This window comes from Achroia grisella, unplaced genomic scaffold, assembly GCF_030625045.1.
Source record: "Achroia grisella isolate CSIRO2021 unplaced genomic scaffold, CSIRO_AGI_Agris_v1 utg558, whole genome shotgun sequence".
In the NCBI taxonomy this organism is placed as follows: Eukaryota; Metazoa; Arthropoda; class Insecta; order Lepidoptera; family Pyralidae; genus Achroia; species Achroia grisella.
The window spans coordinates 1,312,607-1,330,121 of NW_026712938.1; the positions used below are offsets into that span (position 1 = coordinate 1,312,607).

General features: G+C 32.3%; 2 protein-coding genes across 2 annotated transcripts; both read left to right on the forward strand.

The window, feature by feature from the left end:
• The first annotated feature begins 814 nt into the window (after positions 1 to 814).
• On the forward strand, positions 815 to 3,445 carry LOC131848513 (uncharacterized). Its single transcript, XM_059198405.1, has 4 exons — positions 815 to 1,029; positions 1,255 to 1,395; positions 2,420 to 2,663; positions 3,213 to 3,445. The coding sequence occupies exons 1-4, from the start codon at positions 902 to 904 to the stop codon at positions 3,330 to 3,332; spliced, it is 633 nt and encodes a 210-aa protein (XP_059054388.1). The 5' UTR covers positions 815 to 901; the 3' UTR covers positions 3,333 to 3,445.
• A 981-nt stretch (positions 3,446 to 4,426) lies between these two features.
• On the forward strand, positions 4,427 to 17,464 carry LOC131848391 (titin-like). The gene is made up of 16 exons (XM_059198220.1): positions 4,427 to 4,615; positions 5,691 to 5,808; positions 6,808 to 7,004; positions 8,669 to 8,806; positions 9,429 to 9,632; positions 10,122 to 10,297; positions 10,739 to 10,889; positions 12,020 to 12,156; positions 12,569 to 12,719; positions 13,116 to 13,343; positions 13,667 to 13,845; positions 14,317 to 14,506; positions 15,071 to 15,244; positions 15,761 to 16,083; positions 16,696 to 17,031; positions 17,117 to 17,464. Exons 1-16 carry the CDS (start codon positions 4,540 to 4,542, stop codon positions 17,186 to 17,188), a joined length of 2,850 nt encoding a protein of 949 aa, XP_059054203.1. The 5' UTR covers positions 4,427 to 4,539; the 3' UTR covers positions 17,189 to 17,464.
• The last annotated feature ends 51 nt before the right edge of the window (positions 17,465 to 17,515 follow it).

Consider the following 17,515-nt stretch of genomic DNA (forward strand, 5'->3'; position numbering starts at 1 on the left):
ATTTGATCAAGGTCACTATTTACGCGGACGAAGTCGCTGGTACAGCTAGTTATAAATATCATATAGGTAATATCTCTGGACAACTCACACAGCTCCATCTAGTTCCAAGCGAACCAGAGTTTGTGTTATGTGTACTAGACACCTAAATGATAGGAATACATACAAACATTTTCTATTGTGAATAATATCTAATAATAATAATAATATCCTTGGACACTTAACTCATGACCACCTAGTCCCAAATAGTTTGTATTGTATGGGTACCAGACTACTGATATAAATACAAAGATACTTTTTTGTAATAGGTACATGCATAATATAGGTACATAGAAAACACCCAGATCAATACAAACATTGATATTCATAAATAAAAAGGTTTGTAACGTGCGAGGAATCGAACCCGCAGCTATAGGACATAAAGCGGTGAGCTAAACCGTTAGGCCTAAAATAATTAGTTTCAAAAGGAGCGGATTTGACAGTTATAACATTTCACTACTACAATTCTTAGTAATTGAAGTAAAATCTCTTGACCATGTCGATATTTCGATATATACACATATACAATAATTGAATCCAGTGGCGTGATATAGCCCAGCATTTAAACTGATAATGTTTTGAGTCTAAGTCGTCGTGTAAACCACTGTGCCATGACTTTCTGTACAATTCAAATTATCATAAAAAGCCGAGATTCCGATATAATTTGTAATTAGTTGCAGTGAAAACAGAACTTTAGCACAGTAAAAAACTTACTGATTTTATATCTAGTCGTACTGTCAACTTGATTGACATTTACTTGACAGTTCTGTAATTTCATATTTGCTTCCCTTCTATTCGGAGTTTTCAGTTCTCGTTCATTTCAAAGATTTTAAGAGAAATGCTTAATTATTAAATAGATTACAGCATGGGTAGCGAAATAGAGTCTATTTCTAAATTAGCTTTAATTAATAAAATTGATCCTTTAGAGTTTGACATTACTATAGGAGCCCTACTAATAGGAATTGGAGCTGAAAAATATGTTGATATTTTTAGGTAATACATATTCTCTTTTTTTCTAATTTATTATATATTGGTGAAATCTATAACAGATTTATCTTATTGGAAAGCAACATAAACCAATTAGAATCTTATGTTAAATATTTAAATTCATAATCGTTGGATGTCATATCTGTTGTTTAATACATCAAACAGTATACTTGTAGAGTGTATTTTCCAATTTGTAACTATAGTAAAACAAATTTTCATTTTTCATTGTAGGAAACAAAACATAGGTCAACTAACTCTTACGGAGCTGACAGATGAAGACCTTATTAAATTAGGAATTGACAATGCTGAAATTAGAAACAAACTTTTAGAAGAAGTCAAAAACTTGCCAATATATCAAGAAAATGAACAGTTGTAAGTTAATGTATTCTTAATAGAAATATGTGTAAAATTATTTTAGACTTGGTAAATAATTAAAATTATAATTGTGAACATCATCAGCCTTATTACAAAAAGATAAACCTCGCTTAGCACTAGTAATAAACCATTCACCAATGTATTCCTTATTACAAAATGAGGTTTATCTCTAAATCGTGATTTGTCTATGGTCTAAAGTTAGACCTGCGATGCCTCTAGTTTAACAGTGGTCTAAATACAAAAAGTCAAACTCCATTTTAAAAATTGTATTGTAAGTTGTTGCTTTTGGAAAAATATTTTAACTAAATTAAAAATATATTAACTAAAAATATTTATAGCTAATATTACGATAATAAAAATATATAAAAGACATTATTTGTTATATTTTCACTTATTTGACTTTGAAATAGTCACCATTCGAATCGATCCAATAAAAATATCCTGCCGTTCCTTTTCTCCGTATAGGACTCCTATTTGTAATTTAAAACTGATTTTCAGCCTAATAGTACATTAACAAATATTTATATATTAATGAAATAGTTATAATGACGACATAGATAAATGGAAATAAATTTATTTTTAGTTTATACATATTTATTTGAAGTTATATTATTTTTGATCTTTTCAGTTTTCTGGTAAAACGGAACGTAATTGTACGCTAACAGACATGAGTGACTGATTTCTGTATGGAATACATAATGAATGATTTAACTGTAGTACTAAGTAGTCCTCTGTTAGATCTGGATTCGTAATAATGTTAGGCTTATTCCAAGTATTAACTTTAGGAATGGTTTAAACCACGACCATTTAGACCATGTTTCGTCTGAGTTTTAACAGATTTTTTGTAATAAGACCGCATGTGACTAATTTAATCTTGTAGTTGGCATTATTTAATATTAAACTTGTAGTAATTTTCAATATTTTTGCTAAATATTTTTTTACTTCAAACAACATTTGTATTCAATTTTAATGTGTATGAGATTTCAGCATAGTAATTTTAGTTAACATTATATATTTACAGGTATAAATCCAATTTAAATTTGAACTCTATAGAAATAACTGATATTCTAGAAGAAAGTTCACAGCATTTATATAGAATATACTTGAGTATGCTAGCAAATACATTAGCTATAAAGAAATTGAAGAAAATACCCGACTGTTTAGTTTATAAAGATAAATATGCCTCCGATATTGCATTAGCCACATTGAGTGAAATTACAAATATTTTAAATTCTATGGATATAACATTACATACACAGTTAAAGGTGACTATTATTATTTTAACGATACAATTTTTCTCTAATGTCTACATTTTCCCATAATGTGTTAATACTAATGTGTAAATGTTATATATATTAAAGTACTAGCTGACTTGTGCAAGTTCCTCTTTGTCACTTTTTTCCCCATTTATCCAACATCTTTTATTGCAGCTCTGTTCCTATTAGTGATAACATGATGTTATATATAACCTATAGAATTCCCCAATATTGAATGCAATCACACAATTAAATCTAAAGAGCAAAAATCTCATATTAGTATACATGGCAGGCACAATACAGTAACAGTGCAAGTAACTGAATTTCTATAAAAACTACAGAAGAATTAATTTAGTATCATTACTGCTTAGTTTTCATAACTTAGCCATAATATTATATGCATAACCATATAAACTGTTTACTGTTACCTTATATGCAATTATAATATAGTGACCCTAAAATTATGTAGTCCTTTGTTATTTCAATTATATATCTTAATATATATATATTTCCAGACAATAGTAGAGATAAAATGATTAATATTGTTATGGTTTTCAGGAATTTACTACAGAGCCAAATAACAAGAAGATTAAAAAAATTTTCGTGGGTACTGTCGGCAGTGCAGTGATAGCCATGTTGGCGGTATTGTTTGTGCGCTCTTTGAAAGATTTGAAATAGGAGTGTAGTAGTTTTTTTAATTTTTGTATAATACTAGTATAACGAAATAGTTGTGGTTCAGACTACCTTGTCGTAAATATTTACATATCAAAATGTTACGTGTTAAAAATATCTCATTTGCTATATAGATCTGCCATATTATTTACAAATGATATTAAAAAAATATTATAAAGATTATTGTATTATTTTACTTCTTAATGTACGTAATGTGTGTTTGTATCAACATTAGTTTTAAGATTTTGAATTTTAATCTACTGTAAAATATATAGTAACAATATTTAGTAGTTAAGTATTTGTCTCTACAATCTAATGAGAAAGGTATGTTTCTTAACTTGTAGCTCTACATTACATATATTATTGGATTTCCAATATTAATATACCGGATTAAACTGTAGAATCGCAATGAAATGTGGTAATTTAATGCCTAGAGTCTCAGAAGAGAATTATCACTTTCTGAGGCCTAACGTAACTAAAATCAAGGATATAACATAATAGGTGTCACAGCTTGTACTATGTCTATATATGATATACTAGCACTACCCGCGGTGTCCTCTACATTAGATTTATAGCCTATCTAATTTCGATGCTATATTACTGTAAAGTTTAATAAAAACCTGTTTAGTAGTTTTTGTCCATATGTAGCTGTTGGTATTTTTCTATCAGGTGGAATTAATATAAAGTACATATTAAGTGACGACGCAAAAAAATCCAAAAGTATAAAGGTACTATGTTCTATGACTACCGCTAGAGTGCTATAAAAAGTATTAAAATATTATAATAAGCATAATATGCAACGAAACTTCGGTATCTACAATTAATTAAATAAAAAATAAACCGGATATCAAATTGGCCTAAAATAAACCATTTCCGTTTTTGCACAATAAGTAAATCCAGTTGAAGTGACCCAATTGTTTCGACCTCACCAATTAAAAAGTGTAAGGTAAATGATGAGCTGTCGGTCGGCTGTTTGTTCGACGGGACTGTTATGACGTCACGGGCGGGAACAGACGGGCGCTCCGGAAGCGGGACCGGCGGCCGGTAGCGAAGTCCCGCACTGCCTGGACCGACGACGACTGTTATTGCTGCCAGCCGCGTCAATTGAAACGCGTGTCCGTTCCTTGCTTCTGGTCGAGCCATGTTCTTTTCGATGCGATATTTTGGACGCAAAATTTAAATTAATCTATAATTTATTCCTTAGTGTTAAAAAATGAAATGTTTTGTTTATGTAATAGTGTTTGTAGTGTTATTAGAAATTTTAAGTGCACAGGAAGTTATTGAAGTAGGTAAGTAATACCTATTGCTAATAATTATAACATAAAATAAAATAACAATATTAATTAAATGAAAATAACTAAAATTATACATTTTGACTGGTCTTTAAATCTTGGAGACCCAGTGCCTATACTTAAATGATGTAAATGAGTTGATATCTTAGATTTGACCGAGTATCGAATCCGAGAGTTCATTTATCCAAAACCACGAGTAGTTTATATAACGATTTCTCTTATGAAACTATAATATGTTCTTTGACATCAAGTGCGTAGCATATCATCGAGCCTCTTACTTGATATAATTACAGTAATTATTTATATAAAAAAACATCTATTAAAAAGAGCAACACACAAGTTTCTTGCTCATTCTTCTTGTGATGAATCTGTGCCATTCCGAATGAGTGGTACAATCAAAATATGACTATTCAAAAGTGCTTGTAATGAGTTTATTTGAATGAAGATTATTTCTATTTCTATTTCATTCTCTCGATAGAATCTACCTATCATGTTAAATTCCGATCAGTCGTGTATAGTATTGAAAAGGTAACAAACATACAGACATGCTTTCGCATTTATATTTAATATTAGTATGGATAAGTGATAATAAACCAAATTAATTCGAGGATGGCGGTAGGGTCGCCTGCGTTTCCTGGCACGTTGGGATCCAATATAAAGGGTACCTACTTGTATAAATGTATGTCAAGTGTTGAGTCATAATGTAAACAATTTATAGTTCCTTGACTACCCTCATGTAGGATTATTAGATTATATGATATTTTTCTGTTTTCTACTAACTTCTAAGGTAATATGTTACTTTTATATAGATAGGTTTAAGTAGATATCTAAACTTAACTGTTTTCTTTATTATTAAATAATTAACCACCTATCTATATTTAATATAGAAGCTGTGTAAGTACATACTATCTAAAGAAATTCTGGAATCACTAGTATGGCCTAAATATATTTCTTATAATAACTACAATATATAATAGTTTGGATACTTAACATTTTTAATTTTATCATTATTATTTATAGATACAGAAGTCCAGTAGAATACCTAAATCAAAGATGTAATGTTTCTTTACAGTTGACGCAGTGATAGGACACACCGCAGAGTTGCCTTGCAACATTAGCGCTGAAAATAAAAATGACAAGTTTACTGTTCTCGCTTGGTATAAAAATGAATCATCGAAGGCTATTTACAGGTGTATTTAATTTATTCTTATTTCATCATCCTCGCCCTCTTCTTCTATGGGTCTAGCTGCATATAGATTTTTTTAAATTTATGGCGAATTGTGGGTGCCCCATATCTACTGGCCACAAAGCTTAGGCACCTACGAGCATCGACTCTGGTTTCCATGTCAATAAAAATATATGTTTTAGTACAAATATTCACCCAATCGACTACCACACTGGCAATGTTTAAATAATCAATTGCAACAGCTTTATTAAATAAGGAAATATCATCAAACACATTTAGGAGTATATACTTAGATATATATAAATAGAGATTTATTATAATAATAAATTCAGAAAATGTAAAGTTGCAAACTTTAAGTACCTACGACTCCTAAATGACATTAATTTTTGACTAAGACGTACAGACTACATGCAATTGTAAATGTTAAATAATAATGTTATTTAGGTGTATAAAATTTTAATTATTATAATATGTATAATCATTACATAGTATAAAACAATGTCGCTGTCTGTTCGTCCCTATGTATGCTTACCTCTTTAAAACTACGCAACGGATTTTGAAGTGCTTTTTTTTAATAGATAGAGTGATTCAAGAGGAAAGTTTATATATGTATATAATACATGTACACCCGTGCGATGCCGCGAGTAGCAAGTTCATTATATAAAAGAATATTAGGTATAGTTTTATTCATAGGTTTGTTGTATTCAGTGCAGAGATCCAGGTAAAAACTGTATACCTAATATAAATACTTATATCTAGCCCAACGATATACACATTCTCATTATCGCTATCTCTGAAATAATTACAGAGGTAAGTACTTAATTCTTGTTTATCGTACAAATTAAGAAAGTATGACTATAGTAAGACTATTTCAATAAATAATAGTACTAGCTAGATAGTAGGACATATTTATTAGTTAGTTATGTTAATTAAACCTGTCACTTTTCTAGTGGCAAATTATGCAATTGTTTAGATATAAATTAAATAATTTCTTTTGCATCAGCAGTCACGACCAGCGTAGTGGCAAGGGCAGCGTGTCATCATCAAGCTCACGATTCAAGCTAGTTAGGGCAGAGAGCGAGGGTTTGGGAAAACTGCAAATACTTTCCGTACGACCGGCCGATGCAGGAATATACATCTGTTCAGCAGATTTTGCTGCTAGTCCTACACTCAAGACACATATAAAAATGGTTGTCATAGGTATATATATATTGATACGTTATATATTTAAATATATTTGTAAGTTTGAAAGTTGCGCCGGTTATAGAAAAGTTGCGAGGTAACAGATTGAGCTGGTATGGGCATGTTATGCGGAGGAATGAGGACCATGTCTTATGGAAAGTGTATAATATGAATGTGGATGGATGCAAAGGGAGGGGACGCCCTAAGAAAAGATGGATGGATTGTGTGAAAGATGATATGAATAAAAGAAGAGTATGTTTAGATATGACGATTGATAGAGATCAGTGGAAGAGAATGACATACTGCGCCGACCCCAAATAATGGGATAAAGGCAAGGCAATGATGATGTATATATTCGTTACTAATCAACCATTAACCTAATAACCTGTCTCTGAGTAAAATATTTTTTAAAACTACACTATGTAACTTATGTACCCATTTGACGTCTCTGAGTTTATTTATTCATTCATTTATTTCAGGCAACTAGGCCCATATTATAAATACCTTATAGACTAACATACATATAATATAATATTTAAAAACTAATACAATGATATGTGGGTATATATTGTAAACCCGTTGAAATATATTCTAAAACGGGGTAGCAGGTGTTTACGTGACAACTACGGGCTCTTTGGCACCCCTATGGAGGTGGAGCTGAGTCTTCGTCCCTCCATTCCGACTTCACCTCTAGGGCTTGGACTTATAACCCAATGGTAGCTACCACCGGGTTATCGTAAACGCACTGTTAAACAAATTTTCTAATACCTACTGTATACAGATTTTTAAGTAAGTGTCTATATTGTGGTCTGTGATACATTGCCGGTCCAATGAAGAAATCGTAATTGACTATTTTTTTAACAGCAAATAGTTAGGAACTGCTACTGATTTTAGATATACATATTTACTAGTAATTAAACTAAATGAGTCTAAAATAAGATTAAATTTATATCTTGCTCCTGTTCAGTATACCCTAACAAATAAGTAGGTATTTATTATTACTTAAAATAAATAAAGTATTTTTAAAGCATACTTTATTAAATAGACAAAGGATTCTGTAGGTATCTATTGTATTTGCCAACTAATTGCTGACCTAACAGAGCGCTGTACAGCGCAGCTTCACTTAATTGGTCTGCGTATTAATGAGGAAGGCGCGACCGGAACAATTCCTATATTTGTTTATTAAACAATTGTACATTGTAATGTTTCTTGAATTACCATTTTAAAGAGTAATAAAATGATAGTTAAAGCATTATATATAGATTTTGATAGAAATTTGTTATCTTGAAAGAAGATAGGCAACACAACTCACTGTTCTCTTCCTTCTCAATTTAGAAAAATTCTATTGCAGTGTTGGTTGATATGCGATATTGTTACTGAAGAAAAGATATAGTTCGGTATAGGTACTAAGTTATTATAAGAACATATTGTAGAAAATTTGAGAACGTTGTAAGATTGTAGTTACCACCAAATGTTCCAAGTTCGAATTTACCCGATACCAGATCTGACTTACAGTTTGTACAAGAAGCTTAACATCTTAGTCCTTTAGAATAGCAACGCATGAGTGAAATAATAGGTGTTAATAACGTTATGTCCGTTTACCATAACGTGCCGTCAGAGAATAAAAAAAATCATCAAAAAACAAAACTATTCGTCTGTGCTAATATGAAGATCAATTACAGAACCTCCCCAGCGGCTATATGTGGTGTCTGAGAATGGTACTCGAGTAGAGACGACCAGCGATGCAGCCAATACGAGCAGAAACATTGGCCCATACTATATTGGTGATACTGTTAATCTTTTCTGTATCGCTTACGGAGGTTAGTAGTGTTTATTTTTTATTTCGTTTGAAAATACACTCATTAATATTATCAATATTTTTTCGTTAAGTTTTCTTTGTTATGCACCGTCATAACAAAGTAAACTTAACGAAAAATTATTTTATAATTCAGTTCTCTGTGCCTTAATAACACTTAATTAACAAGTACGTTTAAATATAAATTAAGTGCTATATTTTAAATACGGTAGCATTTATTTTCCAGAGATAAACAAGTGGTACAGTAGGTTTATACTAATATTTCCAATAAAATTTAGGTATATCCAATAAGTATATATTTATATATACCTATTAGCATCTAAAACTATTAGATTATTCTATAGATTATGCTGATGTGTGCTGTTCTGACATGAATGTTGACCTTTTAAACAAATTGGATCGTCTTCTCAATAACTCTATCCGCTTCATTTTTAATCTCCGCAAGTTTGATCATATTTCTTCTTTTCGTTCACCATCGGATGAATATAATTAAATACACATATCTAGATATTTACCTGCAAACCGAAGAAAAGATGGACTGTGATATCCATGACACAGCTGACACACGCCATAACCCCTAATAATAATGAGCAAGACAATGACGATGATCCTAATCATTTTTGTAGGTAAACCACAAGCCTCCCTATCATGGTGGACAAAGCAACGATTACTGAAGGACGCGTGGTTGCCGCTGTCGGAGCAGCGAGTGCGCAGCGATGTGCAGTACGGGCCGCTGGTGCGTGAGGATCATGGCCTTGTGCTCACTTGTACCGCCAACAACAACGACCACACGCCGCCACTCGTTATAGATATTATCATCAATATGTATTGTAAGCTCAAAAGATTGCTTTATATTACTATAATAATAGCATACCCACCAGTCGTCGTCCTGGCTAAAACGCTATTTACCACGTCTAATTGCATTTTTAAATAAGCCAGGAACCCATTGAAATATATACACAAAATATTATTCCAATCTGTCCAACCGTTTAGAAGTTAGATATCTACACTTATTCGTTATAAATGATTAGTAGAAGAAATATACCATTAGGAGAAGTTATATGATTGTCCGCTGATTCGTTCCGAATTAATGGTAGAAATATATCATGGTGGTGAAGTGCCATTTCACTAAGACTATCGTGATTCTAGTGACTTTTTAAGAACGGAAGTCTTCTATCAACATACTCTTTTTTATTTTATTTATTTCATTAGTTTTAGTGTGAAAGCGCGACAGACACACAGAATTACTTTCGCATTTAGAATATTAGTAAGGATAAGCAAGTGCCTTCAATTACCTATACAAATTGTATTCCATTTAGTACCACCAGAGTTGGTCGCACTGCGAGATCCATTAGAGAAGGAGTTCGTGGGTGGACGTGTGCGAGCAGGAGAATCTCTCGGGCTACAATGTCGGGTGCTAGGAGCGCGCCCTCCTCCGCCGGTAATATGGCTACTAGACAACAAACAACTTGCCAACTTGGAACAAAATGTTACGGTAATCTTTTATATTAGCAGATATTACTAACAAATACTCGCCTTATATGTTTTTTATTTTTAATAAAAAATAGCCTTTTGTAATTTTTTAAATATCACCAGTATTAGCGTTAGCAAAATGGTCGAATGATGAACTAAATATGGTTTAATTACGAAATTGTTTGATATTAAAGTATATAAATTTGACGGCCTAGGTGATGTAGTGGTTTATCACACCGCTTTACTTACGATGCTCGTGTGTTAGATTCGCACGGTACAAACATTTGTATTCACGAGTATGATTATTTGTATCGGTCTGGGTGTTTTCTATATATGTGTAGATATATGAAAAATGTATCTATGTATTTATATCACTTGTTAAATACCCACAATCTCTGTTTAGCTTGGAAGTAGATGGCGCGATCTGTCTTGTGATATATAAAAAAGGAACTTGGACTTTCAGTCAGAGGCCTCTCAGCGACTGGTGGTAAGCGAGATACAGTTGACCATCGACCGGCAGCACGATGAGTCTACAGTCACATGTTGCGCACTAGGGTACGAACGCAGAGACCAGAAGTTCGTCTGTGCACAGGACCTGCCGCTTACGGTTTTATGTAGGTAGTAGATTCAAACTTATTGTTTTTTTTATGTAATTGAAATGGTTTTTTTTCAAGGGATGATAATGGTATGGTGAACCCGCCTGCACTATCGGTTTACGCTGGCGGGGCACCAGTGGAGGATGTGAAGATGAACATGAGGTTAGGTTAGTTAGCCCATCGAGGTAAATTCACTAGAAATTTATTACGATGGTTTCCAAGGGGAACCGCGTGGTGGTCAACCTGACACGGTACATTGCTAACAATGGGGTTATTAATGCCCAGAAATGGGCAATCAATCCCTTTCCCCCCAAACAAACTGACGGTTCACATGAATAGGACTATGGACATCATGTTATCATGTGACACCCACGATAGCTGTATACTTTTGAGGGGTTCACGCGCTGTAATCTCGGATGGAGTAGCTACTACACTACTATCTAATACTACTACTACTACTAACTAACGCTACTACAATACTAAAAACTAACTAACTACAACTACTGTCTTTAAAGACATTATTGCAATTTGCCCACATCGTAATGGTGGTGGTGGTGGTCAAATGGTTTTACCACATTGCATTATTATTCGATTCAAGTGAGTTCGCCTACCCAATGAGAGTACAAATATTCATAAGAGATATCTGTTTGCATTAGTCTGAGTATTTTTATATGCAGGTATTTTATTATTTACAATACTATGTATATAAATAGGTTCTAACACTTGTCTAGTAACAAGCTTTGTTTAGATTGGGACAGAATATGGACGTTAGTTATCCGGGCTTCTTTAATTATTGATTTTAATAATGAAATGAAATGAAATTTTATTGCATAAAATGTGGTACATTGGATGTGGTATTTTGAATATTATTATATTGTTCGCACATTTAGTCATTTCTGACATGCAACAGACAATTGTCAATTGAAATATTGTCTTTCTAACAGACAATTGTCAATTGTCAATAGAAATCAAATTGTCTGAGGTGTGTCTGAATTATTTGTCCCTCGAGTTAAATTTCTGTATTACTATTAGGTACAGTTTAAAGTTTACATTACTGAGGACTGAATCAAATAAAAATGAGATTGACATATGCATAGTTATTAACATTTTTGAAACTTCGTGATAATGTAGATAATCATTTATTTCAGATCCGCCCGCTTTGGAAATATTTGTTGCTGAAGAAATTCATAACAAAACAATAGCTGTAGTAAAAGGGTCTAATTTGACACTGAATTGTAGCTATAAGGCCAATCCCACTATATATCAACTAACATGGTTTCATGAGGTAACAGGATGACAATTTTCTATTCCTAACAAACTACCGTTATGTTATCAGTACAAATATGATAGATAATCATTTTATTCACGTAACGTTTATAAATTTATTAATAATATCATTACATAGTACAAATAAAATAAAGTCGATGTCGCTGTCTGTACCGATGTATGCTTAAATCTTTGAAACTACGCAACGGATTTTGAAGCGGTTTTTTAATAGATAGAGTGATTCTAGAGGGAGGGTTATATATATAATACATGTACACCCGTGCGAAAAGCTAATATATACGAATAAAACAACCACAGTTTACATGTCGAAATAAGGCCAAGAAATAATAGCCATCTTTGCATTTTCATATAAGTACAATTTACTACATACCTAACTATAGAAAATTAATCACTATATGATTGACTTTCAGGAAGACTTAATACCCGACGATGGTACAAGTCAGATAAAGCCTATGTTGGAGTTATTCAATGTATCAGAGAAGGACGCTGGGGAATACGTTTGCGCAGGCAGCAATGATGAAGGGTCCACCTATAGCGAATCCATTACTGTTGACATCACATGTATGTTTTATTTTATCTATTTTAGGTAACATTTTCTTAATAATAAAATTTAATTAATAAATATAAAGATGTTCTACCTACAAAAAATATGTTTTAACGAAATGCTTGGAAAATTAAAACAATATCCAACATAGAGGGAGACTATCCCGGAGTCCATCTTGTCAATTGGTAAGGTTTTAAACGTTTTAGATGGATTGGTAAAGTTTTAAAAAATATATATTATAATCAAACTTAAAATTAGAGAATAATAATTGTAACCCTAATATCTTCGGAATAATATCCATATAAAAATCACGTTGTACACCTTTCTCCTATTGTCAATTATGACATACATATAATTCTTAAGTTAATTAACTCAATTAAGGGTATTACGTATACGTACCTATACTTTTCCAGATCCTGCATACTGCGAAGAGGAAACCATAGCACAATACGGTGTTCGAGAAAACGAGACTGTAAATATAACTTGCAGCGTAAAATCGAATCCTGAACCATCCGCGTTCCGATGGGTGCTTGTAAACGACAAGGTCGAGGATGTGAACCAACTGCACCGCCTCCCACATAAAACAAATGAAACTGAGGAACCTTATTTCTCGTATGAGAGACCTAACGGCATGCCCTTTAGTGAGTACCGTATAATATACATGTGATACACCAATTAATGATCTGTGTATAATTGGGCTAAAAACATTATATAATTATACTGATTTTTCGGACATTAAATAATTTGTAAATTATTTAATGTCCGAAAAGTATTTTTATCAGAATCAGTTAAAAACAATGGCTTTTACTTTTTATGTATCAAAGGTAGCGTATCTTTGTCTGAACTCTGAACCAATTTGTTCTTTTTTTAATAAACCTCAGGGTTTACCTCAATTTTGATGCTATACAAATTTTATCTTGTTTAACGTAGGCCATTGAGATCTTTAAATAATATTTTTTTATAGCTACAATATTCTGTTGGGGTCTCAACAACGTGTCAAATAATGGTCTACGTCATTCGCCTTGTGTCTCATTAGTGACCGACGAGACTGCGCCCCGTCCACCAACACAGTGCTTCGCTATATCAGATAACAAAGATATCACTGTCATATGTGACAAAGGACACGATGGTGGACTACCACAGGTGGGTAATAGAGTCGATTCTGAAGTGTAATTATATAACTAATATTTTAAATTACATTGGGAAAGTATCATTACTATTATTAATTATATCGCTAATTTAATCTATCAAAAATACATTTTATATTAGAATAATAAAAAAATATACAATAGATATAGATTATTAAAAATCTTTACAAAATTGCCCCGTGTTATTTTTTATCCTAAAGAAACTGTTTTAAAATATACAAAGCTATCGTGATACACTACTTGCCTTTTTAAGTGTTTCATAACGCAATGAGTATTAATTTCATGTGGAATATTCGTTTTTCAGCAATTTCCTTAATACGTTGAACTCATTTTATTATATCGGAATAATAAAATGAGTTCAACTTCAAATTATCAGGCGAAAGTAAAAATAAAATTGCAGTAAAAATATTGTATGGATATAGACTAATTAATCTATTTATCGGAAAATAGAAATTTCTCTTTACAGAAGTTTAAATTTATTGTAAAATCCACGAATTCAGAGGATCAGTACTTATCGATAACAAGTTTAGAGCCGAAGTTTGTATTTCAAAAACCCAAAACGGAAGACTATACATTTTTAATAACGGCTTTTAATGAAAAAGGCGAGAGTACCACAGTCGAAATCGATAAAGACAGTATAATAAAAGAAAAAATCGGTAAGCGAATAGTATTTTAAAAATAATAACTATAACTTTATGTCTGGCATACCTATAAGCTATTATATGAAATGAGAAAAAAGAAAGAATAACTGAGAGCCAAGACTAGAACTTGAGCTTTGGTAAAATCATGTACATTTACAATTAGGTAGGTATATTCGGAACCACGTAGCAATATATTACGTTTACCCCGAGGGTATTTATACTCCTACTACTACTTATTGTAACTCAAGCATTTTAACTTTGCAAAATGTTCATGCCTAATTCAATTACACTACATAATTTATATTCTGGGTGTATACATTCATACGAACTATATTTAAAAACAAAAATCATACGAAAACTAATACGATCAATATTGCTGAAACCATATCCCAGTTATATTATATTAATTATTGTATAACGGATGTGTTTATATCTATTACTATGACATTTCATATTGCAGTCATATCGTCGGGTTAAAAATAGATATTATATTAAACATATATATTTTTAATAATTTGCTCGTCAATTGCATAACAGCATTAAACGATCACGATTTTTTACACAAATACCTCTTTTCAGAAATAATTCAGGTGAGCACAGTAGCAAATATAACGACGCTCGCGCTAGCGTTGTGTGGCGGCGTTGCATTGGTAGCGTTGGCAGCTTGTGGACTCGTACTCTGTGCCAGGGAACGCGACCGACGTGACGGACCCGTCTTTGGGGATCCGCCTCTCTGCGCATATAATACTGAAGGTACAACATGTTACATAAGTTTTTCTAACGCCTTTTTTATAATCCATTACTTACATTGGATAGACATTTATTTTTCGGACTACTCTAATGCTGTTGGGCGCAGCTGGCATTATAGTTTTTCCGGATGGTAGGGGGCGAGCGCAGATGGCACTTCAAATCCGCGGAAGGTCTTATGGAGCGGCTGACCGGGATACGAACCTCTGCTCAAGCCGGATTATTTTGAGAATATTTAAGATATATTCGTATAAGACAGTCTTACCTTCACTGAATACGAGTCCGATTAATACAAACATTTTTATTTATTAACATAATGGTCTAAATTTCTACAAACAAAAGTTTCTTAATATTTGTTTAGACAATAGATATAGCATTTAAAAAAAGGAATTAAATTCGGATAGGTACGGAAGTCGTTATATACCTATCAATGCATGATAAACACTCATAGAGGAACTAGCGTGAAGATAGATACCTACTTCTATTGTAAGCACTATAAAAATATTCTTTTTTGTTTCATAGAATCTAATTGCGAGACGTATCCTGACAGCGACGATGGCAGCGAATGTAACATCAGACGTACCGAGTCATTTCGAAGAGCCGTCTCTAAATACCCATCGAAGAGCTACGATGTTAGAAGAACTAGCTCGTTTCATTCTGCACGGTACATGAACGACATGGCCGATGAAGGAATCAGTAAGTGCAGTGATGGAATTCGGCACAGTGCCAACTGTAGGGTGCACTCGCTGCAGAATATCAATAAAAGAAGAGACATGGATTCTCTATGTGACCATTTGGTGATGCATTTACCGACTGAAACTGCGAATTATGGTACACCGAGACCCGTAAGATACAATTTATTTTTGTTATTCTTAGCCTTATGACATACAATATTTAATAGAATTGACAGGACATATATTTAAAAATAAAATGACCCAATTGCTTTTACACTCACGCATTGTTTTTACTCTCTGGACGATTATTTCAATTATAAATAAAATAAAGTAAAAATAATTAAAATATTATTAAAATCTAAAACTTTAACTTCAAATAACAAATAAGTATCTAATTATTATAATGTATTAATGTATGTAATTGTTAGATTTATTAATAAAAAAATTGCATGCCTATTGAAAAAAAGCATATTACAGCGCAGCCTGCTAATGTCACTGTGGCTTAATTGTTATGTATAATATGTATATATCTGTCTGTAATACGAATAAATGACTTACTTACTTATGAGAATTAAGTCGTTAGTTTTTGCACTTGTGAAAACAAATTGTAAAAATGTTCACGTTTCATCATTTGTCCATGCATATAGTTCCATATGCGTGGACATTTGTTAACGGTTGCGTTCACTATACAGTTTAACATTAGCTCAGACTGCTATAACTGGGATAATAATGATGGTATTTTATATTATTATTAAATAGTAACAACCCTGAAATTTATTTCAGATGAATACATTTTATACAATGCCAAGAAAAATGCGTCAGAAACTAGCTAAAGAACTTAGCGATGAAACCTCGGAAATAACCCAAAATTCTGATGGTTTCTCTCTGCCCCCGCCACCTGACGAATTCAGCTCGTACCGTGCGGGCACAAAGATCAAGGACGTGCCAAGTAAATCGACGCCAACATATACAACTATAAGGAAGAACTCGACCAAAGAATCTCCTAGACAGCAGTATAATAATGTGATTATATCGCCTTTGAATACTGTCGGTTTGCCGACTATAAGCGGTCAACACACTAGTATTTATAGTTACCCAGATGACCATCACCATCAGCAGGTAAACACAAATCCATTCGACGACGATTCATCGTAAGTTTGCATTTTACCATTGTTCATTAACACTCATCTTATTCACTTTGAAGGACTCGCAGACTACGACTGGAATCTTAAGCACTTTCAAAGGTTATTCTAATCCTAAGGAATCTGGATTGTAAGCATGATAACTGAAAAAAATCACTTGTACTGTAATCGTTTATATTTATTTACAAAAATAAAAATCATGAATTACAACATTATGTTCCTTAGATGCAAATTGCTTGTTAACTATTTTACATGCACATGATCGATAAAGTATTGCTAGAAAACTAAATACGAATGTAGGAACATAAATCCAAGTTTCGAATATTGAAATTAATCAGTAACTGTCACGATTATGATAACAAATAACAGGTATTAATAATTTATTGTGTAAATTAATAATGTTCAAAAAATACTTATTAAATATACATTTTGTATTATTAATGAAAATGTGAAATAAAAAA